At 45.6% G+C, this 23,575-nt stretch overlaps 1 protein-coding gene across 2 annotated transcripts in view; it reads right to left on the reverse strand.

Moving 5' to 3' along the window:
* LOC135912679 (sperm-specific sodium:proton exchanger-like) overlaps positions 1–18,332 on the reverse strand; it is a 109,117-nt gene extending 90,785 nt beyond the window's left edge. The window contains exons 1-5 of one of the 2 annotated variants that reach the window (XM_065445190.2): positions 18,181–18,332; positions 17,434–17,489; positions 13,973–14,218; positions 6,772–6,912; positions 5,757–5,867 (exon numbers count right to left, since the gene is read on the reverse strand). In XM_065445190.2, the coding sequence (XP_065301262.2) occupies positions 5,757–5,867; positions 6,772–6,912; positions 13,973–14,218; positions 17,434–17,489; positions 18,181–18,218 (592 nt within the window). In that variant the 5' untranslated portion in view covers positions 18,219–18,332. The remainder of the gene's footprint in view (positions 1–5,756; positions 5,868–6,771; positions 6,913–13,972; positions 14,219–17,433; positions 17,490–18,180) is intronic. The other variant, XM_065445191.2, reaches the window with a different exon arrangement.
* Positions 18,333–23,575: the final 5,243 nt, after the last annotated feature.

A 23,575-nucleotide genomic window follows, 5' to 3' on the forward strand; every position in this document is an offset into this window, starting at 1 on the left:
TACATGTAAAAGGAAGATTCGTTTTTTTCGGCAACCACTGCACCAAATTTGACGAGGTTTGTTGCATTTAAAAGAAAAACTTAAAGCCTAGTGACTGTTGGTTTCGAATTTTTGAGTTAGGTCGTCAATTTTTTATTAAAAATTGGCGAAAATCGAAAATTTTCAAAAAACGAAACTATCAAGTTTACAACTCTGTAACTCAACTACTAAAAATGATAACACAATTCTGTGAATTGCATCTAGTAGTAAATCCAAAGCGGACAAAATTGATATGTTACACATGAATATAAAAAAAATTTAATCATACAGAAATACAACTTTTGCAAAACCGTTGTAACCAACGTAACAAATTCACGTAAGATGTAAAATGACATATTGAATTTGTCCGCTTTGAATGATCTAATGGATTTCGTTTACAGAACCACAATATCAATTCTTTATGCAGAGCTATGAATTTCTAAACTTTCGTGCTTCTATATTTTTCAAACGCTCAAATATTTGAAAATCGTTTTAAGAAAATTCAAGCCCTAAATCGGAATTCCGCTTCCAACAGTCACTAGAATTTAACTTTCTCTTTCAAATGCGACAAATTTCATCAAAATCGGTCCAGGGGTTATCTCATAAAAACGTTTTTGCCTTTTACATGTATTTGAATAGGCCGCGTCGGAGTTGGGCCCGAGCTAAAGCTTCCTCTTAAGAGAGAGGCAGTACGAAGGTAAGTTCGCTCACTGCTGCTGCCGCGCTTCCTCACTCCAGCGTTTTCACAACGAGTTTCCGCTGTCATCGAACGAGATGTGTTCTTATTTGCTTGTGCACGCATGAAACTATATGCTTGTTAATTTAGTTAGTATGCCAATGTTTACAAATCTGTATGGCCGATGAAACTACTAACCTTACATCGTATAGCTATCCACTAATTTACCATCACAGTCGATGCTTCACCTTTCGGACGAAACTGCGACGTTTTCATCCATCCCTGTCTTAAACAATTTAACATTGCTGAAACATCTACAAGCGGTAAGACAAATTCGCATTAGGTTAATTCAGTGCATTAATGCACCCGTAGTGGACCGTCTTGACAGAGCTATGTAATTGTGTATTCTTTACATTGCATAACCTGAAACAAATTCCATTGAAGTGTCGGGTTCAATAAAGTAAATGTGAAATGGGTTAGACATCCCTTATACAAAGTATTGTTTCATATACTGCCACAACGGACCCCGCAAATGCAGGACCTAATGCGGTATTGGTTAGGTTATTGGAAGCTTTTGCTTTCATTCATCTCAAAATACATAAGCTAACAACAGCATGTCAAAATGTTGCAAGCGCCCAATATAGGGCGCTTGCACCCTCCTTTGACCGTGAACAGGGCGCACCTCCAAGAAACCTTTCTTGAAACACGGCATAAATGACCGAAAAAAATAAGATTATTCGCGGAGCTTGTTCAGTCATTCAACGAGCAATAAATGTTTCGCTGGGAAAACGGCTTCGTTAAAGCGAGATTCAACTGTACACGTACGCCACGGCCAAAGGCGTGCGCACAGCGCCTTCCATTAGGAGGGTCAGATTAACTACATAACTCAGATATCTATGTGTAACTATATCTACATATAACTAATCTCTCTCTATATGACTATAACTGCAGCTTCGGCAAACACACTTGGCTGCGCCTCTGCTCTTGCGCTACGATTCCAGCGGTGTAAATTGGCAGTGCACATCGTAGGGTGTTTCCGTTTCACATTCCATTACAGAAATTAATGAACGTGCATTCATCCGGGATCGAAATCGCGACCTCGAGGATCAGCAGCACAACGGCATAGTAACTAAGCTACCGTGGCGGGTCGGCATTAGCTTTTTTAGCACCTCTGGAACAGGCCAAGGGCTCCTCGAAAAATGTGCTTCAATCTTGCTTTATGATTGCTCGTGTGGGCGTTAACATGTTGTTGATTAGCGTAATATTAGAAATTACTTTTGTTTAATTGCTATACGTCGAGCAATATTAGGATGTTACGTCTCTGTGGCAAGAGCGACCCCGGAGAAATCGTTTAAGCATCGCACCTTTTCTGTGCTTAAGGAATTTCGAACGTCATTTTCTGAAACGACCCTGCATGCGCGCCTAGCTCTTGAAGGATATCGCAGTGCAAAAAATAAAACAAAAATGAAGCGAGCAATACAGCACCAAGAAAAAATTTGTAAAAAAGACAGCCTTGAATAGCAGTCACCTCATTGCGAAATGACAGCAAAAAAAAAAAAAAGCCATCCACCCGATTGTAGCTGGAAGGTACAAAGGAAACCCACAAGAGTTTCTCAAAAAAAAAGAAAAGAAAAGAAACCTTCGCAGCTGAAAAAGAAACCGTCCTGGTCCGAGTTATGTTAGGCACTAATTTACCTTTAACAACAAAGCATTCCTTCTGAAACCCGTACGGATTTCCTTTGTAGCTGCGTGCGACACTCGGAAGGATCACAATTTTTCCTTTTATTGCACTTTGCTCCGCCTTGCGGGCTTCAGCAGAACTGATTTGCCATAATCAGGTAATGCTGTTTATAAACCGTTATGCGCATGTTTTCACTGTTTAAAAAAAAAGGGGTAACTGACAAAATTGTACATTTTGACGAAGTGCGGGAAATATTAAGACAAATAAGTATGCCAATATTGAAGTGCGTGAGTTCGTAAGGAGTTAAAGGAAAATTCCTAAATCCACGTTTCTGACCTGTTGAGAAGCGATATATGAAACACAATGTTTCCCCCGCTGCCCTGGAAGGACCAAAGGTGGCAGATATTTTATATGCGGACGAAATGGGGGCTACTCTGTGGATTGCGCACGTAAAATTGCAAGCACGTATATTAATTATGTGCGTTGAAAAGAATTACTGAGTTCTCATCAATTTTTTAAGCGTTATGCGAAGCGTGTAGTTTGTTTTCCCGGTCTCCTCGATGAACTATGCGAGGCACGTTGGTTACAGTTGGTTGAAATAGAAAACATGCTATGAGTGATATGCAATGAATGTTCAATTTGTCAATGGTAGTTACCACCTTTGTAGAAAACTACTTATTCAGGCGTCCCAGAGTCTTACTGCCGTTATCCAAAATGCTTCCCAGGATCATAAAACAACTGTAAAAGACACCGACTGTAAAGTATAGCGAAATTTCCACGTTCGTGCCTTAACTATAAGCGGTGCAAATTGTCAGTGATCTTTGTATTGCCCCCCTTCTTTTCGCGAGTTATACCAGGCTTTTAGTTCGTTTCCCCAGAGTCCTCTGTGAACTAAACAAGGAACTTTGTTTATATTCGCGAAATGTATGATAATTACCCCTATTTATGAGTAATGTGTTTGCAAGGTTCAGTTATGTGCGTTGATTCCGGTCGTTGCAATAATTTACATATTCAAGTGCTCTAGAGCGTTAACGATGTTTTACAAGCTGCGCATAATTTAGCCGGTTGCCCTAGGAGAACTATAAATGCCACCAACGCCGAATTTATTGAATATGGTGGGAACGCTATCGTAAATCTCTGCGCGAAGTTGAAGTGGTATGTATGAAACACAGCGTCTGCAAAAAAAAAATATTCTTAAACATATGTTTGAAAGTAGCATCCTCTAAAAGCCTGGAGTGCATTTTGTGTCACACATTTTTTTTTCACAGCCCTGGCAACCAGAACCACTTTTCACTATATCGACGGGAAATTGCATGCTCATTTTCCATCACGATTTTGTTGTTGTTCAGGCTCAGTGTACAATATATTGAACATAACAAAATACACAAACCGTACAAGAGGGCCATTGCAACCACCGCTAGGATATTAGCTTCTACATATTCAACCAATCATCGCGAACACTAAAATGTATTTAAGAACACATTGCGGCGTACAAAAAGTGCCCATAAAGTCGCTTACTACTGTGACGAACACCGTAAAAGGAGCTCGCTCAGAATTCCGCCATTTTGAAAGCTCCTGCTTTGGTCCGAAGCAAGCGCACAGCAATCATCCTCTCCACATGAGAGCACACGCCCCAGAAAAGAAAAAAAAAAAGTATTTCGCCTGACCATTACCACCCATCTTTATAACCTCCAATATATTGGAAAAAAGTTCCATTGTTGGGCCTCATGAGGCCATACGGCCGTGATTAACTGTGTTTTTTGTTTCCCAATGTCTCGAGAGAACTCTAAGTTATGCTAAGTTAATATTTAGTGTAATGTTGAGCCATGTTAAGTGTATTGTGTGGTTAAACTTTAACGATTCTTGCGTAACCATTGGTGCTGTAAATAATTACAGAGCCCTCCTGTTTTCTTCATTTTTATGCGTAATACAAACTTCGTACTAGGTTTGCCCTGTGTCCTCGGCGATCTAAACTAGGCACCTTGTTTGCATCCATTTTCCCAAAATTAAGGCTAGGTTATGGGGAATGTGCAGACACACTTCAAAGCTTGTAGACTGATTATGTTTTAGCATTACCTTAAGCATGCAAGTGATCCGGAGTTTAAGTGTATTTTACGAGAGAGAGAGAGAGCGTAAACTTTAATTTCAAATCAGCAAGATTTGAGTCCGGCGTCTTTTAGTGGGTCTGGGCACCCGCCGCGGACGCGGTTCCGAGACCTTGTCTCGAAGCGGCTTCCTCGGCTCGCTGGACGGCCCAGAGTTGTTCTGTCAGGTCAGAGCTGAGCAGTGCGGTCATCCAGCGTGACTGCAGGCTGGCGGTGGAAGAGACGGAGGGGTCGGCACTGCCCGACTTGTTTGTGAGGTCCCGACACTCCCATAGCATGTGATTTAGTGTGGCAACCTCGCCACACGATGTGCATCTGTTTGTAGTGTACATGTCTGGATACATGGCGTGCATGAGTCTGGGGTTTCTGTAAGAGTCTGTTTGTAATTGTCTGAAGTGTACTGCTTGCGTCCTGTCTAACATAGCGTGAGGGAATGGGTATATGCGTCTTTGTAATTGGTAGTGTGCCGTGATGTCGTGAAAAGTGGTCATACGTTCCTCCCATGCCCAGACGTTTGCAGTACCCCGCGGGGGCTCTTCCTCCGATGCTGCTCGGTGAGTCAGGCCTCGAGTGTATTTTACGAACAACTCATAATTTAGCCCACTGCAATGGGATAAGTACGAACACCACCAAGGTCAAATTTAGGGAAATCGGATTGAACATGAGACAAATGTTCTCGTGAAATAAAATACACGTGGATAAATTACTGTATCTGAAAATAATTTTTTTTAGTTAGTGCTGGAAATAATTCAATGGCGCCTATGTTTCCACCGCGCTAGCATGACCTGTCATACGCGGGCAACGCTTTAAAATATGTGGTTTGATTACAGGCAACTGAAATTCCTATGCCAAACTGCTTGATAGAACCAGTTTCACTGGAAATCGCGTTGTAAATCTGCAGTGTCTCACAAGTTTGTCGTGGTGTTTTTTTATTGCTATGGCGCGCACAGAAGGAAAAACAAGTGTACGGTTTGAACAGCACATTCGGAGGTCCCACATCACGTGGGAAGTGTCCGGGCTCCGTCCTGTTTTACTGCGCGCACAGGTTAACAGCATACGCAGCAGCATGGATGCTTGCAACAGCAAACATATTGCATATTAGAGAATATGCGCTCTGTATATGCGTCGTCCTTCACGTTGGGCTGCGATATGCGACGATATTTCACTTTAAGCGCATGCATTAGTCGCTGCCATAGGTTGAAAAGAAAGAAAAAACAGGCTTGAGACGGCCTTTCGCAGCCAAAAAGACTACGACACCTCCCGCGGTATGACTCACGCGTCGCGCTGACGCTGTCCCAGGCGTTGTCGACCACTTCCCAGAAGAAGAAGAGAGAAGTGGACACGAGCGCCTCGCCGGCCAACACCGTCTCCATTATGCGGGCCTTGACTGTTGTCCAGCGTGGCCGCATCGCAGCGCAAAGAGCGCAAAACAACAAGTTCGTGAGTAGGGCACGAAAAAAAGGTGATGAAAGTAGAGCGCACTGGCGCACGTTACAAAAAAAAGTAACCGATTACGATTACAATTGCTTAGTTAAAAACGTAATTGGTTGCGGTCACCAATTACTGCACGTGAAAGTAACTGAGCAATTACAAAAATGTAACCGATTACATTTACGTTACTTTCCTCGCAACTGTTATTAACATTGTACAGGCACAGGTAATAGAACCAGCCTGCCTGGCTCTTTCAGTGCGTACTCTGCAACTCTTCGCGTGTTGTTTATGTTCACTAATAATGTGCTGTTCAACATTTTCATGGTAACAATCGTCACTTACAGCGCATACACAGACGAGGGACAAAAAGGACGACGAAGACAAGCGCCGACTTCCAACTGATTTTTTATTTTGAGAAAACAAACGTATATATACTGAGACACCAAGACAGAAGCGCCACCTATAATGCGTCAACACGACATGAGTATGCATTAATTTTCTTTAATTATGGGGTTTTACGTGCCAAAACCACTTTCTGATTATGAGGCACGCCGTAGTGGAAGACTCCGGAAATTTCGACCACCTGGGGTTCTTTAACGTGCACCTAAATCTAAGTACACGGATGTTTTCGCTCCCATCGATATGCGGCCGCCGTGGCCGGGATTCGATCCCGCGACCTCGTGCTCAGCAGCCTAACACCATAGCCACTGAGCAACCACGGCGGGTGATTTAGTATGCATTCAAAACTCATGACCTAAGATGAACGAGAGCGCCTGTGCGACCTCAGAAAAAAAAAAAACCAAGAACCAAAGAACTGGCTTTTCAAGCTGTCCTGTCGTGCGAGCCGCCATTGTACTCACACGGCGATGGTGTGATGACGTCGGTGATGACCATGGGCTCCTGGTACGAGATGAGCAGGCTCGAGAAGAACAGCTCCCGCATCGGCACGTCTATAATCCGCACCGTGTACAGCGCCAGCCCGTTCAGGAGTGCCGACAGCACTGCGAACGTGGTTGAGGGGGGCGGGGGACACATTATACGGAAAAAGCGCGGATACAATACAGTGTTCAAATCCCAATGAAGCGCGAGATTGTTTTAGTTAGCGGGGTAGCAGTGGTAGCGGTCGACAAGCACAAGGTCTTGTCGTCCGTGGCTGTCAGTTGTTCGTGTCACAAGAACGAAGCCCACCATGTGCGAAGCTCGTCGAGGATATAGAGCCGATCAGATGCGTAAGCACAGAGAAGTGCGGCACTTCAGGCTTCTAGGTCCGTTGTGTCACAATGGCACATAACCATTCTAAGCTATTGGCCGAGGGTGGACAGTTACTCAGCGACCCACGTCATCTATTCCGGCACTCATCTATGCAGTGAGCAAACACCGAACTGCGCATATCAAGTAGGCCAAGTTGTTTTATCGGGGAGGAGGGGGGGGGGGGACGAAGGCAAACGCCAGGCATCGGAGAAGAGGCTGGCAATTAAGGCTTCGCTTTAAAACCCTACACACAAGAACCAAGTCGCAGGGCGTGCCTTTCGGAAAGTACCCTGACAGGAAGATTTGTCGGGAAGCGCTCGCAGTAATGGCCACAGCGGGAAGCACACATTGACGACCAAAAGAGCAAATATCCCGAGCAACGAATAAATGTACACCTGAGTCAGGCACGTACCCAGGGGGGGGGGGGCCCGGGGGGGCCCGGCCCCCCCCCCCCGAAATTAAGTGGCATACCCCCCGCCCCCCTCCCCACCCACGCCACCACTCCTCACACATTCCTAAAGCGCCGCCAGATCAATGTTGAGACTTGGCAGCTACTAATCGGTCAGCATTATGCTGCCTTTTTCACTCCTTTTAGATATCGGTAGTTCTCGGCATCTCTTGTAATGTGAAGGACAGTTTTCTCATAGATTCCGCACCCGTGCGATTAACTCGATATGCGTTCAGTTGTCACCATCTATTCAACCGTCACGCGCATAGCTGTTGCTTTTGTTAGCTCAACCTTCTTTGTTTAGGCTGATCCTGGGACCAGGAAAGGGATGCGGCTGTTACTGAGCTGGTCTGTACTCTCGTGGAACGAGTTGCGGCCGGAGTAAACGCCAGTTGCGTTTAACTTATCCCTTTGCTTCATTATTTCCTTGAATTACGGCTCACCGCGAGGCTGACAGATGCCCGCAACCATATACACGTGATATGGGTTAGATAAGATGGGAAATAAAATAATGTGAAAGTGCGTCCATCATGAAACCCTGCAATAACCCTCAAACCCATAACCAAGATGACTGTCGCCCGTTACCTCGTCTGTTTTTCCCTAATTGTATAGCACTTTCCGTGCAAAACTGGCAACTGGAAACAAAAATCGCAAGGAGACGAGAAATAAGCGATCTACTAATGGAGAGAGCCAGGGCAACAACCAAACTGCAAGGAAAATCGAATAATAAAAATGTTAACCGTTATTTATGAGAATATTTATGGATCAACATCTTTTTATTTAAAGGGGAAGTAGAGAAAACGCTGCCGGAAGTGGAGAATAATTACTTGCTTTGAATGACGCTTCTACAGTTATCGGTCGAACCGCCTCACGTAGCCACTTCTCTGCTGTGCTTATGTGGGTGTTCATCTAACCTTTCGCGGTGAGCGCAGTACATCTAGAATCGCAGAGTCCTGCGCTCTACGCGGTTGTGTGCGACTGGCGGCCGCACAGCGTTACGCTATTCGCGGAACTGTCAAAACTGATCAACAAGGCGAAAATAACTGATATTCGAAACTATAACACGAGAAAGACTGAAGAAGCTGTAAAAAATGAACGCAGCCTGAAATCAGTAAAAAAGAAACCTGGCTTGGGACAAACCATGACGTATACACTAAAATATAATATCATCAGCAATCTCGAAGATATAGTAAAAACAGCGGAAGAATTCTAAGCTGACCTGTATACAGTACTCAGAGGAGACACGATACCTCACTTAGAAACAGTAATGAACAGGATACAGAAACTCTTCTATAACTAGCGATGAGGTCAGAAGGGCCCTGCAAGAAATGAAACGATGAAGAGCGGGAAGAGAATGTGGAATAACAGTCGATTTATTCAAAGATGGAGGAAACATAATGCTTGGAAAACTGGCGGCTCTTTATACGAAGTGTCTATCGACTGCAAGGGTCCCAGAAAACTGGAAGAATGCAGATATTATACTAATCCACAAAAAAAGAGACGTTAACGAATTGAAAAACTATAGGACCATTAGCTTGCTCCCAGTATTATATAAAATATTTACCAAAATAATCTCCAATAGAATAAGGGCAACACTGGATTTTGTCAACCAAGGGAAGAGGCTAGCTTCAGGAAGAGATACTTTACAATGGATCACATCCATGTCATCACTCAGGTTATTGCGAAATCCGCAGAGTACAATAAGCCTCTTTACGTGGCTTATATAGATTACGAAAAGGCATTTGATTCAGTAGAGATACCAGCAGTCATAGAAGCACTACGTAATCAAAGAGTACAGAACGCTCACGTAAAAAGCTTGGAAAATATTGCTACATGCGTGTGGTATTTGTTTGCTTGAACGAGGCGCGTGGGCGCTATCACTTCAGAAAAGGGGAGGAAGAGCGAACTGGGCTCGCGCTGTGAATCTAACCGGTCAGCGCTGCAACCGTTGTTGTAAATATAATCTGTAAATAGTTTCTCGTCTTACTGACTCGTCCTTCGCGAAAGGATATCTACAGAGGGTCTACAGCTACCTTAATCCTACACAAGAAAAGCAAGGAGATACCTATAGAGAAAGGGGTCAGACAGGGAGTCAATGCTATTCAATGCGTGCTTAGAAGTATTCAAGCTATTAAACTGGGAAGGCTTAGGGGTAAAGATCGACGGCAAATATCTCAGCAACCTTCGGTTTGCCGATGACATTGTTCTATTCAACAACAATGCAGACGAGTTACAACAAATGATTGGAGACCTTAACTGAGAGAGTGTAAGAGTGGGGTTGAATATTAATATGCAGAAGGCGAAGAGAATGATAAATAGTCGGGCAAAGGAACAAGACATCAGGATCGCCAGTTCGCCACTAGAGACTGTGAAGGAGTTCGTTTACCTAGGTCAATTAATCACAGGGAACCCTGATCATGAGAAGGAAATTCACAGAAGAATAAAAATAAGTTGGATCGCATACGGCAGACATTGCCAGCTCCTTACTGGAAGCTTACCATTATTATTGAAAAGTAAGGTGTGCACTCAGCGCATTTTGCCAGTGCTGACATATGGGGCAGAGACTTGAGATCAAGTTAAGAACCGCGCAAAGAGCGATCGAACGAAGATTGCTAGGCATAACGTTAAGAGAGAGAAAGAGAGCGGTTTGGATCAGAGAGCGAACGGGTATAGACGATATTCTAATTGACATCAAGAGGAAGAAATGTAGCTGGGCAGGTCATGTAATGCGCCGGTAAGATAACCGTTGGACCATTATGGTTACAGAATGGGTACCAAGAGAAGGGAAACGCAATAGAAGACGGCAGAAAACGATAGATGGTGCGATGAAATTAGGAAATTCGCGGGTGCTAGTTGGAATCGGTTGGCGGCAGGACACGGGTAATTGGAGATCGCAGGGAGAGGCCTTCGTCCTGCCGTGGACATAAAACATGATGCTGCTGCTGCTGCTGCTGCTGCTGCTGCTGCTGATGATGATGATGGAGGTAGTGGGCCCCCCCCGAAAAAAAATCCTGGGTACGTGCCTGACCTGAGTGCGAACGGAAACGAGGAAATGAATTTATCGACGTCTGCTTGCGCGACCGCGGCCTCGTAAAATTTGCATCAGCATTTTTATGCGAAGCACATTGCAATCACTCAGTTCAGCCCTTGGGCGAGGCCGCGCAGCCACCATTGAGGGTATGAGCCATTGTTCATTGCTGCGCGCCTCATATGTGGGTCTATTCTCTTTTAAGCTTGCTATGTTTGTTATTAAGTTGCCTCTATTTTTGTGCGTTGCATATTGCAATCACTCAGTTCAGCCCTTGGGCGCGGCCGGGCAGCCACCATTGACCTTTAGCGCAACCACGTGACGTGACGTCACGACAGCCGGAGGAAAAGCTGGGCCCCAACTCGCGCAATATGCAACGCATTCTTGGCCTAGCCAAGCTAAGCCTGGCCATTCCTGGTGTTTCTTCGTCTAGCCGAACCAAATATAGCCAAGCAACAGCAGTTCACCAGGCTAAACAGTGGTTCAACAACTAAAATAAAGGCTAGTATGCTTCGCATCCTGGGCTTAACCTTACCTAAGCCACAGCCATTTTTTTGTTCGACGTCCTACTCCTGCACCGCTGGTTGGTTCAGCAGCTTTGCGACTCCGAGTAGCGGGGCTGAAGGATTGGTCAGTGAGCGACTTCAGGAAAGTGGTCGCTTTTCGACCATCGGAACCAACTCGGTCGCGCGACCTCTTGTGAGTCGCTGGTGTGAAGGCCAACTATAGCCGGCGAAATTATTTTTTTTTCCACGTGCTTTATTCGTAGTGCACGAAAGATACCTAAATTTGCGCGTGCTGGAGCGTCCGCGCCCCCAATTTTGGTACTGCTGGGGTCGCGGCGCATGGATGAATAATGAAGCCCGATTTTTGGTATTTCGCGCGCTGCGGACCAAAGCGCAAGAAAAAAAGAACAATTACGTGGGACGTAGCTCAACCGAAATTATTTAATAGGATGCTTCAAGGCGCAAAGCAGTTTTGACATCGCAAGTCATGTCCTGAATTCAAAGATGAATAGCTTGCTTAATTCTTCTTATTTATTTGCCAGATAACTAGCGCATAAGATTTTTTCTGGCGGTGGCAGAGAAGTGACGAACAAACACCGTAGATCACACGATTGTATGTTGCACGAGTTTTTCCAACGGTCACGCTTAAATTCGCTGAGACAGAAAAAAAAGGGACAACCTACAGGAAGACGAAGTAGTCAGATGTGCTGCTTGCTTGCACGTGGGGGGATCGGGTGAACAAGGTGAGGTGAACCCTGACAGTGCTGATAAAGTTAGAAAATGCAAAGCAAGTCATATTTACAATACAAAACATTTCCAGATTTATAAGTGCTTGGTAAATGCTAATGTGTTTGTTTATACCTCATTTTTATTGTTCAATGTTAATGCGATGTTAGCAGATGAGTATTGCATGATCTATAATTTAATTTTACTGAGAACAACATGTTTTTTATAGGTCTCTGCATACATACGTCACGACGAGTCGGTCACGTGATCTTCCGGTACATGCGGGAGTGTTCGGCGGGCAAAGCGAGCGCGCTGACTTTCTTTGTATCGAGGATGTCCCTTCTTTTTTTTTTTGCGTTTCATGCTCGTCCACCGAGCCGGTTTGTCATGCCGGAGAGTTTAGTGGTTGGGTGCTTAAATCACACGAGAAAAGAAAGTGCTTTTACCGTTTCCCAAGACAGACCCAGAGACAAGCAGAACATAAGCAGTTAGTTCACTTCCGCTTTCCTCGAAAACTCGGACTAAGCGGTTACTTCCTTGGCAATGTACCGCTGCTTTCATATGCTGGGTGACGTTAATTTAGAGTGCGTACACAAGGAGGCAACCGCTAGGACAAATGCGGCAAGGTTCGCGTTTGCGGTATGAAAACAACACATGATACGTAGTCGGCTCCTTCATCATCATCATCATCATAATCATCATCATCCTGGTTACGCCCACCGCAGTGCAAAGGCCTCTCCCATACTTCTCCAACTACCCCGGTCATGTACTAATTGTGGCCATGTCGTCCCTGCAAACTTCTTAATCTCATCCACCCACCTAACTTTCTGCCGCCCCCTGCTACGCTTCCATTCCCTTGGAATCCAGTCCGTAACCCCTTGTGACGATCGGTTATCTTCCCTCCTCATTACATGTCCTGGCCATGGCCATGCCTGTCGGCTCCATATTTGACGCATTAGATCGTGAACTACGTGGAAAGTGGTTTGCTACTGCAGCGAACAAGCATTTCCACCTCCTGTCCCATCGATTGACGACCCTGTCACACCAGCAGTTTCGATAGCGGCCGAGCCAAATTGGGATACAGTGCTGTTACACAGGCATTTCCGATCGTGATTTTGCTCGATCCGGATTCGTTCAATCGTGATCGAGGTTCTTGATCGCCATCATGAATGCCGATCGTCTGCACCCTAAGTGCCCAGTGAGCTCAGCCAGATAACCGCACAAGTCCCCCCATGGCAAGGCAGTGCGTCTTAAGCGAGCGGTACGATTTCATTGCTATACCGTAGTGCATGGTGGCACAGTGGATGCATCTGAACGTTCCACGAGTGAAACCTCAGGACTTGATGCCTCCATGACGGAGTCGGCAACACGGGAAAACTGCCAGCGGTCGCCAGAACCATGTGGACGGAGGTGTGCAAAACGCGGTAGGAACAATTCCCGAGGCAAATCTTGATCGAATGTGGTTGTCTCGTCTCCAAGGAGCTGCTAAAAACGACGTAGCAGCTGCGAAGGTTTGCTATGCCCGAGCTATTCAGATTGGAGAAACTGCTGTATGTGCAGCACGCTCTTTCTTGTCGCTGGTTGGTTATTATCTAGACCAGAAAGATTGTCTTATATACGAATACAAGGCAGGTATTTGCCGGTCACAGTGTATTTGGGACAGCCGATTTCACCGGCGCACCGGAAATGTTCTTGAGGTATGAATGGAAAAGTTCCCGCGTCTAAGCCTCTTATGTCCACACTTAAACATGCATAAGATGAAGAAATTATTTCGCTTCCCAGGAGGTACGCCTTGGGAAGCAGGTATTCATGCCGATTTTTCTTTTCAATGTGTCAGAGAAATCAATGTCAAAGAGATCCGTTTTTACAAGCTTCGAATTGGCAGGTATGTCGCCAAGTGGAATTACAATTTCCATCCTAGCTTACATGCGAGGGCCCGTAGTGCGCTAACGCGCGGGCGGTAATGACAGCAGTCGTTGCCACCCGTTTAAGCAAGTGTTTGAAAAAGACGATACTTTCGGCGGGCAGTGCTAACTGCCGCCCGCTATAGAGGAGGCGCGGAAGACCCTCCCGCGGACGTCGGGGGGCCCAGCGTCACTCACGCAGCCCGGCGGTGCCCAGCGTGAGGCAGGTGACGGCGCAGCTGCAGAGCACGTGGTAGGGCATCTGTATGGTCACGGTGTACGTGACGGCCGGCACGTACATGCTGGCGTACACCGGGATGCTGCTCGCCTCGGCGCCCTGGCCCGCGACGTCCGGCCCCACGAGCAGGCCCAGCAGCAGGCCGCACGCCATGCTCACGGCGATCTTGGGCAGGCGCCACAGCAGGCTCACCATGCGGCTCACGCCTGCGGGGCGGGCGACGCCGCGTTAACGCACACGTAATAGAGGGGACGCTTATAAGCGGGAAATAGACGCCGCGTTAATGTACACATATAGAGGGGACGCTTATAAACGGCAAATGAAATAAAAGGGGTCGTTGCGCTGTGGTAGTAAGTCAACGCTGCTGCGCGCACTCTGTAGGAAACTTTCGCACGGGACGTACGCCCCGTATCCAATGTGCTCATATGAACACACGTTGTTTCTTAAGGGAAAAACAGAAGTCCACCCGTTCGTAGCACTTGCTACAAAGGAACCCTATACCTGTTCTTTCGAGGAACTCGTATGGGTTTTCTTTATAGCAATTGCTAAAACCGGCGGATGTCTGATTTTCCCTTGATTACTACTCTCCACTTTGCGGGTTTCCGCAGAACTCTTACGTCAAACACGTTGTGTATGTGTGCCCTCATATCATCGCATAAAGTCATTATACCCGCCGTGGTTGCTCAGTGGCTATGGTGTTGGGCTGCTGAGCACGAGGTCGCGGGATCGAATCCCGGCCACGGCGGCCGCATTTCGATGGGGGCGAAATGCGAAAACACCCGTGTGCTTAGATTTAGGTGCACGTTAAAGAACCCCAGGTGGTCAAAATTTCCGGAGTCCTTCACTATGGCGTGCCTCATAATCAGAAAGTGGTTTTGGCACGTAAAACCCCATACTTTAAAAAAAAAGTCATTATAGATGTGGGGCGTGTGTCATAGAAAATGAGTTTATGGCGCACTAAAAAAAATATAAGAAAGCCACTCTTAACGCGGGAAGAAGCTTGGCGAGTCAGAAAAGGCGCAAGTATGAATAACAATCGGCGAAACCGCCTTGCAGTTCCTGCACGTGGTTTCTGTGACGTCATAGATTTTAGCGGAGTCTCCTCCGGCCTTGTCAGTTTTTATTGGTAAAGGCGTACTACATTGTATTCTAAAGGAGCCAATGAGAAATGAGCAAGTTTGGAGAACTTGGACGGAATCACAACGACCCAAATAAAAAAAAACGACCTTGAAATCCGTGAAATTCCACAGACGTATTGACGAAAACAACGTAATTGACGTTCGAAAAAATATTTTCAGCGTAAACTGATTTTAGTGTTTCCTTTAGTATCCCTTCAATAGTTGGTTGTCAACGCTCTGTCAATATGTTCTTATTGTTTGCTTAGGTTAGGTTATTGTTAGGTAATTGTTATAGTTAGGCAGCATCGCGTCGTGGCGCTGTTGTTTGACCATGGTAAGTCACGAGATAGTTGACCTTTAAACTGACTTGAGGTGCGTTCCTGACTAGCAGACTGAAAAACGAAACTTTGATGGTATCTTATACCGCGGTACTTCGACTGTCCAGAAGTTAACCTGCATAATCTATAGAAAAACGACAGTATTCCACATGAGGTCAATTTATCAGCGACTTATATGTCTACAGATAGTTTGTACTTTCTTAACTCACGGGCAGCTTAGGAACTGTCAGCCTTCAGAAGGTTGGAAGAGTACCGCGCAAGTTTCTTTCTGATGCAATTCCTCTGTGTTCATCAAGATACCAAAAAGTGAAGATTTTGAACTCCTAACGTATCTTTGCGCTAAAACTGGCAACAGTATCTGGGGCTGTCCGCGTATGCGGCTTGCTGTCATATATAGACACGAAAGGTATTCGATGGCTGTATAGCCAGTGCAAAGCATTGGAATACGTGCTCAAGTAATTCGACAATACGTATACAGCTCAGTGGCATAGCTGGAGAACTCGTGAAGATACTGACGATGGACACGCGAAAATTACTGCGCCACGTGCAAGCGTCATCGGTATAACCTCGCACATCTGCAGAATTACTCAAAACGCACTCTCAACGCATTGTTTATATGCTTGAGCGAGTCTCCGCAATTAGTTGTCGAAAAACAGGCCCGCAGCAAACAGGCGCTTTGACCAAGTCGGCTTAGCGACAATGACCTGAAGGCATTTTAGGAACGCGTGCACGTTATATTGAAATAGGGCAAGTCAGTTCTACAGAAGGCCGTTAGGCGGAGGAAGTTTCACGAAAGGGGAGTTTTCGGCATCGGGCCTGAACTGCAGCAGTTAGCTTTATAGAAAACCCATAGGGGTTTGTCAGAAAAAAAAAAAGATTCGCAACTGAAGAAAAAGACTGTCCGGGGATCGAAGTCCGAAGCAATGCCTTTCCGGCCGGTCGTTCTACCATCTGAGCTAACCACTATGATTGCAGGCGGAAATTATTGACCACTCTAAGTGCAGGGATGCTGAGTATGGCAAATTAATCCTGCGGAAGAGCGCAAGTGGAGGAAAATTCACTAAAGAAAAAAGTTGTCATCCAACCACGTACAAAGGAAACTCGTTGGGTTTCTTTTGTGGCCGTCTGCTTCAATCGGGTGGATTGCGCTTTTCACTTTCATAAAAATAGAAGAAACACCTGCATGCTACGCTCGCTTTCAACTTTCAATCGTCCCGCTGCTGATGAGGTCTCAGATTCCAGTTCAGCTGCTATGACAGCATTTCGCCGTAGGCGCAATGAAAAAAAAATATAGCAGTGCGCTTACACTTAAGAACAGTTTCCACGCTTTGGGGCATATCTCAGTACCACAACGATAATCAGCATGAATCTGACATGCTTTCCCTTTTCTTTAACCTTGTGTGCCGGGTACACCAGGGTCACTAACGGCATGCGCGTTATCAGCGTGACATAGCATTCTCGAGAGGAAAGTAGTGAGCGCAGAGTTTTCAAGAGAGGAAGCACAAGCAAGGCAAATGACTATTGCTGTTGGACAAAGCTTCACCCGAAAGGGTGTAAATCTGCATTTACAGAACAAGGAATACGTTGAAGCCACTCCAATTGTGTAAAATTAACCCGCCATTTCCCGCCATTCCGGCGTCCTCTTTCATAGCCGAACAGTGTAGTCGCCAATAGGGGATACGCGAAGTACTTGGAAGTAGGCTTTCGTGCACTATTAGGTTGTCCTACACAAGATGGCCCCGGGGCCCACCCGTCTATCACAGACGTACTGAGCCGAGAGTAGGATTTACGAACGGCGAGTGGGTAATAGGAAAGAGATGGTGACCAGAAATGCATCACCAGCTGGTGCACATCCTGCTTCCGCTCCTATTGTGACGCACAAAGCGTCATGTGCGGGGGAAACGAGGTTTGTTCAACTCGCGGAACATTGCGTATCTCCTGTTGAGACTAGAACAGCGGACTCACTTGCAATGATGACGATGGCGCAGACCACGAGCAGCTTTGTCTCGTAGTCAGGCGGCCTGCGAAGCATAAAAAAACGCCACTGCCGCTCAAGAGCACGACCCCTGAGGTCACCACTTCATCGTAAGTGACGTGCATTGCCTTTCAGTTGAAGTCTAACAAAGATCGGTTCCGCAAGTCATCAGAATTGTGACAAATCCGGGACCTTACTGCACGTATAAGTCCGTTGTCAGCCTATACCATGTGTCCCAGCTAACGCTAGCCAAACTGTTTAATGAAAACAGAAAAAATGATTAAAGAAACAAGGTGCTGTAGAAAGAATTATAAGACCAACGGTATTCGGTAGTCGGAGGTCCGACGACTGAGCCCCACAGGTCTTAAAATCTTGCACCGTGCTTTTATAATGTTTTTTTTTCGTCGTGCAGCTTGGCTAATGCTAGCTGGCACAACCTATATATAGGCGTTTTCCAACACTGACACCTCAAGCATCAGGCGAGGGATGTGTCTAAATTGGCGTATCCATAGAACAGCTTGACTGAAAAATGACTGAAGGAGAAAACAGGGGTGACAAATGGCTGAGATTCCCAACTACAAGAGTATAGGAGTGCGGCTTCATATGCACTGTCAGAATTACATTCTCGACATAGCATCACATTACGCTCTTTTTTTTTTGCCCGAGTGCTACGCCCTTGTAGTGGCCGACGAGGAAAACGGCCAGAAGGCCTGACGGACTGCCCGCAGTATACTTACATGGTGACGTAACTTCTGAACGAGTCCGGCTGATTCATTCCTAGAGAAATGAGGCGGCCAAGCGACGAACGTTCCCGACCGACCTCGGTAAGCGGCGGTCCTTCGTCTTCTTAGCGGTCACGGTAGGGCGTGGCAGCTCGCGCTCACGGGGCCTTCTTCTTCGTCCTCCTCCGTAGCCACCACGGGTTCAGCGCGTTCAAGGAGACAGCACGCGTGTTATAACATGAATGTTTCAACGGAGAATGAGACGCCAGAATTTTCAAATCTTACCGGAAACAACAAAAAAATGCATATCGAGCTCACGTGTTGGAATCTATGTGAAGCGAAGCTTTTGTGAAGCCGTTATTGAAACGCTATGTATTAAGTAAATTCAATTCCTGCATTTCCCCATATTGTTGTCCTATGCAACATGTAATTTCAAGTAATGATTATGTTTGTGCACCGCACTGGCAATAATTAAAAATGTTGAGTCTAGTCGCTACTGTGGTCACAAGCGGCGCTGAAATGCAAGCAGCCGGTCATGCGAATGCACGCTGTGAGACGTCACCAGTTTTTAATGAAATCACATTCCTCGAAATTGTTATTACTATTTGTTATTTAGCCCTTGCGCCACGCCGTTACTGGCCGATCCTCCAGAGAAGCTTGCGCCAGATCATTATGAAACAACAACAACAACAACAACAACAACAACAACAACAACAACAACAACAACAACAACAACAACAACAACAACAACAACAACAACAACAACAACAACAACAACAACAACAACAACAACAACAACAACAACAACAACAACAACAACAACAACAACAACAACAACAACAACAACAACAACAACCACAACAACAACAACAACAACAACAACAACAACAACAACAACAACAACAACAACAATTCATGACGAAGGCGATTGTTATATGTTTGTGGAAGTAGTCAGGGTGAGGAGGGGTGTACGCAAAACGATGCGAAAAAGAGTAGTAAGGTTGGCTATTATTGACCCCTTTCATTACTTTCTCCATTGTGGCCTCCTCGATTATTTTGGTTCCGAAGTTCGAATATCCGCGCTTGATATTTGAGGCCCTTTTGCTGGCGGTTCACCTAATACAATTTTAAGCTTTTTCTTGCAGCCAGAACTGCGTATTAACAACATCCGCTTTTACAAGCGTCTGTAATCTTTCAACACAGAGTGTGCAGAGGAGCTATAGGTACAAAGTATGCATAGCCGCCTGAAGGGGTTAAACAAAATGATTTGCCACAAATGTCACACACACACACACACACACACACACACACACACACACACACACACACACACACACACACACACACACACACACACACACACACACACACACAACACACACACACACACACACACGCACGCACGCACGCACGCACGCACGCACACACACACACACACACACACACGCACACACACACGCACACACACACAAACACACACACACACACACGCACACAAACACGCACACACACACGAACACACACACGCACGCACACGCGCACACGCACACACGTGCGGGCCCGGGCCAGCACTGGGCTTCGAGCCACAGGATCGGGCTTTTAACACAAGTTTCGCGTTTTGATCCGCATTTCCCTTCTTGGTACATTGCTTGTGTATGGACTGACCACGCGTAGCAGGTTTTTCGTTACAGCTTTTGTTCACACTTCTCACATTTCTTTGGGCCGCCTTCAAAGCCTGGCACATGCGGTCCGGCGTCAGGATGGGCGCCAAATAACATAGAAGTGCCGCACTGGTGCCACTCGATTTGACGTTTACAGCGTCGTCTTCATCCGCCTTAGACGAAATGGGAATCGCAGGAGGCACAGTGTGATTGCGCAAACTGAGCAGACGAAGTGCAGAGGTGACCGCAAGAATGTGATCGGCTAGCCTGGTACAGGCATACACTTCAGAGATCGAGATTATGACGTCACACCAGTACCCGCCGTTTAGTGAAGTAGGGATGTGTAGTGTGCTCTAGATACTGTCGTACGATATCACTTGCGAATGGCTGCTATGGAGCGCGTCAACCAAGAGCACGCGTAGGGAATATCGACTGGCAGAGGTTTGAGAGATGATATCGCCAGTAACGTCTCAGCGGTCCTGCATGGAAGTTCGAGGCTCATTTGCGAGCGCTACGTGAATTGATTGACCAGAATACCGCGAAGAGGGCGCAAAGGTCGTTATGCTTGAACGCGAGTTACTTGCTTTTAGTATTCCAAAGATTTCAACATTTCTGCGCTGTCAGCACGGTTGGAGCTATCCAAGTGCCATGGGCCACGGTGATGAAATAAATTGAATATATTTAAAATGCAGGGATATTAAAATATCGATAGCCTTTACTTCATAATATTCTAGTTTTCAATGGTGCATTGTGTGAAGTAAAATAAGTTCTTGAAGAAGGTAAATGAAATAAAATAAGTAAAATAAGGAGGTGCAGCTGCGGTTAATAGCCTACATGTCAGGGGGTTCCCACTATGCACAACGAATCACAGCGAACAATTGTGAATGCATACGGGGTGGGGGTGTGCAGTTTTAGGTGAAAAAGAACAAGTCTGGGATGTGATGTAGAACCTGGCATAATTTGTGGAATAGTACTGTGAAGCCGTTTTGACCATATGAAACCACCCAATGTGCAAAGGGTGCCAAAACGTTGAGAGCTGCTGCTCTCGCTAGCTTCATTGTACGATCTATTAGGGGGAAACACATTTCTAATGGATCTAACGTCCCATTCCTAATGTGCCGTCAAACAGCTTTAGTCGCTGAAGCAAGATACTGTACTGATGAACCAATGTGTACTCTGCTGACGTTGCTCATGTGAAATGGCTCACTAGGCTCAACGAGACTATTGCTACAGGCACCTGCGGGGGAAATAGACCGTGGCAGTAAATTTCGCCTCCCAGATAAAGTCAAGCAAATGTAATGAAGTATCCTTCTGCAGATGCACCTGGATGTCGACTTCACATGGTGCTCCGCCTACTTCATTCGCCGTGCGGACAGCCCGAACTGCGTGAAACCTGCTAGGTTTCACGCAGTTCACGCAGTGCTAGGTGCCTGAGCCTTTTGCAGCATGTGTACGTGCCCATACACTTGACACCTGCGGCAGAAAGGATGTTCCACATCTTCCGCCAAGATTTGTGAATGGTGGCGCTGGCTAACACTCCCAGGGTTCTAGCAGGAAACATAAATACCCAAGAAAGTGGATGGGAAAACGTCGCCGCGTGAGCTCAATTGGTAGAGCATCGCAAGCGTAATACGAAGACTTGGGATCGTTGCCCACCTGCGGCAAGTTGTTTTTTCATCCACTTTCATTTCCATTTATTTACAATTGATTTAATTGATTTAGTAAGTACAAGTAATTTCCCCTACGTTGTCCTTGGTGTCTATGTTTGTTGGCTTTTTATGGTACGGTTAATAAAATATCGGGCTCTCAGTTAACCCCATTTATTTTCGTTTGTTGCATAACGAGGGTATCATATCCGGCAACGTTGATGTGTTCAGGTAGCATGCGTGGGTTTATTGAGCAGTTGCCTTCAATCAAGGAGATCACGACTCGTGATCTCTTTGTGATCTCCTACCGCCTAAGAAGGTATATATATATATATATATATATATATATATATATATATATATATATATATATATATATATACACATTATTAGGCGGTAGGACTTTATTCGATGCGTATTACGAAGTAAACTAAATCCACGCTAGCGAGCGACGCTGCCCTCCTGGTAACGCGAGGAGCGGCAGAGCCTTCGCATCCTTCAATGCTTGGCGGCGCACATGAATGGTGTTGCAAGCGGGTAAGTTTCCGAGTGAGCACCTCGAGTGAGCACCTCGAAGTCTGTGGTCCTCGTGAGATACAAAATGCCATCGACCACTTGTGCCGTGAATGGGTGCCAGCACTTCAATAATAGTACCATACGCATATCCTGCTACTAAACTTGGCATGGCAAAAAAAGGAAAGAAAAAAGAAAGAAAAAGTAAACGCAAAAAAAAGAAGGAATCCTGCCTCGTACAGCCAGAAAGCATGGCCTTCAGTGATCAGTTTCTGTTACCTGGAGGGAGCCGTCGCTGGGACGTAAATTTGAACACCGCCTATAATTGCAGAAATTAGTCGCTGCTTCAGAAACCATGAACGGCGAGAACATTGGCTTGATAAACAAGATATTACTTTCCTACAGATACGGCCGCAGTTGTCGTCTGCTTGCCACCAATGACGTCGTGTTTATTTATTTTATTTATTTCACAATACTGCCGGCTTCCATTTGGAAGCCCAGGCATGAGTGGTGCAATCACATGATTTCAAACGCCTTTTCCTCAAGGTAACAGACAAAAAAAGAATAATAAAAAGACAGCCTAATAGGCAAGGCAAAAATATTCTAATACCACGAGTACAAAGAAATACGACGATGCCATCACATTTGCTGCCAATAGGAAAGGCGTAATAAAAGAGATATCAGAACATGTAACCTACAGAAGATAAAACCTACAGAAGATATGAGAAAAATATTGGCGCCCTCAGCTCTCTCGCTAATCTCACAAAACGAGAAACCCCCTACACAACTCGAGCTCCTGAGACTTGGTGTGTTCCTCAACTTCGGACTAATTATGGCCAGCAAATGTTATGCCACTGGCTGCCCAGTTTACTCAATGATCTCACCAGATGCAATATCGATGTGCTCATTTGTTGCGCAAAAAATCTGCGTGATATGTTCCTGCAATCTTGACTGTGTACCGTTGTATTTAGTGATTTTCTGCCCTTAGTGTTTTTGCTCTTCTTTCTTTTCTTTTTTTTTCTTCTCTCTTTTTCCCCCTACCGTTTCCCACCTGCCCTGCTGCTGCCATTGTAAACGGAACCTGGGGCCAGTCAAGCTGCTTCTCCACAGCTTTTTTCCCCTTGTTTTTCCGCCACAACCATGTACCTCCTTGCTTGTGCAAACAAATAAATAAAAAAATGAAAAAAAGAAACAATGAACGCATGACATTACAAGTACGTCTGTTCTGTAGTTAAGAAAGAATCGGGAGTGGCTGAATTGACCACGCTTTGCGGAAGGGCGTTCCATTCGCGAATTGTTTTGGGCATGAAGGAAGAAAGATATGCGTTTGTTCGAACATGCGGCAATAATATGGTTTGATTGTGCTCACCTCTGCTAGGTCGCGATTTATGAAATTGCATGTAGTTGTCAAATCTCATTTTAGTGTGGTTGTCAACTATGTTATACATTGTTTGTAGACGGTGCATTTTGTGCCGAGCTTCTAGTGTCTGGAGCCGAGATCGCAATCTTAAATCGGTGACTGAAATGCGCCAATCATAAGCATTAGAGATAAATCTAAGAGCTTTTTTTGTACTCTTTCAATAATGTCTA

The sequence above is a fragment of the Dermacentor albipictus genome, chromosome 7 (assembly GCF_038994185.2).
Source record: "Dermacentor albipictus isolate Rhodes 1998 colony chromosome 7, USDA_Dalb.pri_finalv2, whole genome shotgun sequence".
Lineage (NCBI taxonomy): Eukaryota > Metazoa > Arthropoda > Arachnida > Ixodida > Ixodidae > Dermacentor > Dermacentor albipictus.